The sequence below is a fragment of the Lacerta agilis genome, chromosome 16, assembly GCF_009819535.1.
Source record: "Lacerta agilis isolate rLacAgi1 chromosome 16, rLacAgi1.pri, whole genome shotgun sequence".
Taxonomy (NCBI): Eukaryota; Metazoa; Chordata; class Lepidosauria; order Squamata; family Lacertidae; genus Lacerta; species Lacerta agilis.
Genome location: NC_046327.1, coordinates 6,412,339 through 6,414,317, shown reverse-complemented (window position 1 = coordinate 6,414,317; position 1,979 = coordinate 6,412,339). Strand labels below are relative to the sequence as shown.

The window sequence follows — 1,979 nt, the reverse complement described above, 5'->3', positions numbered from 1 at the left end:
AGTGGGGTGGGTAACACTTGGCCTTTATTGATTGGTTGCAGGGTGAGCATTTGCATACAGTGGTACAAACACTTCAGGTTACAAACTCCGCTAACCTGGAAGAGTTACCTCGAGTTGAGAACTTTGCCCCAGAATGGAAATCGTGTGACGGCGGTGCAGTGGCAGCAAGAGGCCCCATTAGCGAAAGCACGCGTCTGGTTAAGAACAGTTTCAGGTTAAGAACGAATTAAGTTCGTAACTAGAGGTACCACTCTATTTCTGTATTATCACTGTTTTAAAATTTTCTGGGTTTAGACTGTTTTTTGTGTGTTGTGCTTTACTTTTGTCAAACCGGTTTGAGACTTTTTATCGTTTAAAACAACTGAAATAACGATGATGATGATAATAATAATAATAACCAGGAAGCTTTGGATTCAAATCTTGCCTCACCCTTCAACAAGCCAATATCTTTAAGTTTCAGGTCCTCAGTTGGGAATACTGATGTTGTTCAGTGGGTCACTGTAAAGGTTACTGAGATGAGCCTGGTTAACATGCCAAATTGCTCAATAGCACGTGAAGGGAGCCTGTGACCCTCCATGTTGGATTCCTTCTTCCCTCAGCCCCAGCCAGCATTGCTAAAGTCCAGAGATGACAGGAGTTGCGATGCAACAACATCCCAGAGGGCCACAGGTTCCTCACCCTAGTTCTGAACATAGCTGTCAACTTTCCCTTTTTTTGGCGGGGAATTCCCTTATTCCAGCGCCATTTCCCAATGCAAAAAAAGGAAGGTTGACAGCACTGGTTCTGAACCTTCTCAATAGCACTGCGGATGCTAAAATGTTCCTCTTCTCACTTACAGATCCAATGTCACTAAATGAGAAGATCACAGAGGCCAAAAGCCCTTCACCCAAAGCTGGCCCAGAGGATTTGCACCGGACAATAAGGGCGCCTGACGCGTCTCAATATTCCACGTGCCCTCTCTGTTTGAGAACTTTTGGCAATATGCTATATGTAAACCCTTGTTTACATAGCTTTTGCTTTTCTTGTACAAAGGACTTGTTGGAAACCAAGGCGGAATGTCCTTGCTGTAAGAAACCTTTCCATTCTGTTTTTCACTCAGTAAAGGTCAAAGGGCGCCCTGAAGACCTCTCGACCCCGAGGCACGCAAAAGGAGATTCTTCGCCCACCGAAAAGCACCCCAGAAGAGAACATGCTTCCTCGCGTTCCAAAAATCACCCGGAAAAGTGTCCTTCTGTACCTTGCTGCTCTGGAGATCGCCTCACTCACCCCACGCTTAGTGAAAAATCCCCTCCCAGACCCAACTTGAAAAGCCCTCACTGGTCTTCTCTTTCTGAGGACCCCGCAAAAGACAACCCGGTCCTAAGTGGATTCGCAGAACCTCAGGAGCCCCGCCACTCGCCCTTCTTAAGGAAGGAACAAAATCCAGACCAGCTACTCAAAGAAGCGCTGCAGAATGAGACTGCATTAAACTCTGCTCCAGAATGGATGGCATCTGGAGACGGTCTACACTACAGAGCAGTATCTGCCGATTTGTCTAAGCCAACCTTTCTAGAAGCCGCCTCCTTGCTTCTCGCTTCTGGGGCCATGCTATTCATATGTATTTATATCTATTTAAGTTTAGTCCTCATACATAAATAATAAAAGACAGTTTTACTCATGGGAATAACAGACTCTAGGTGAAGGCCAGAGAACCGCCGGGATGAGGGAAGTAGCATAATGATTTCTGAGGAAACATGCCCTGATATGCCGTTTGTTCCTAAGCCTCTTCATGTGCTGTGTTTTTAGGTATACACCTAAATGTGTGAATGTGACAGTCCAGGTATTTCGAAACATATCTAATATACACAGACATTTCACACTGAGCCAGTGTACGGTCTGTGGCAAACCCCTCTCTCCTCTGCCTTCCCCAAATCTGAGAAACATCTGGCGAGGTCCTGCTCCAAATTCTTATGGAGAGGCTCGACTAGCATCCACATAAA

At 45.8% G+C, this 1,979-nt stretch overlaps 1 protein-coding gene across 1 annotated transcript; it reads left to right on the top strand.

Annotated features, from left to right (window-relative positions):
* The first annotated feature begins 843 nt into the window (after window positions 1–843).
* Window positions 844–1,653, top strand: LOC117061097. The gene has a single exon (XM_033173783.1). It carries the CDS (start codon window positions 844–846, stop codon window positions 1,636–1,638), a length of 795 nt encoding a protein of 264 aa, XP_033029674.1. The 3' UTR covers window positions 1,639–1,653.
* Window positions 1,654–1,979: the final 326 nt, after the last annotated feature.

Excerpts from the sequence above, each read along its gene's own strand:
- LOC117061097 (XM_033173783.1), top strand. The coding sequence starts at position 844 with ATGTCACTAAATGAGAAGATCACAGAGGCCAAAAGCCCTTCACCCAAA.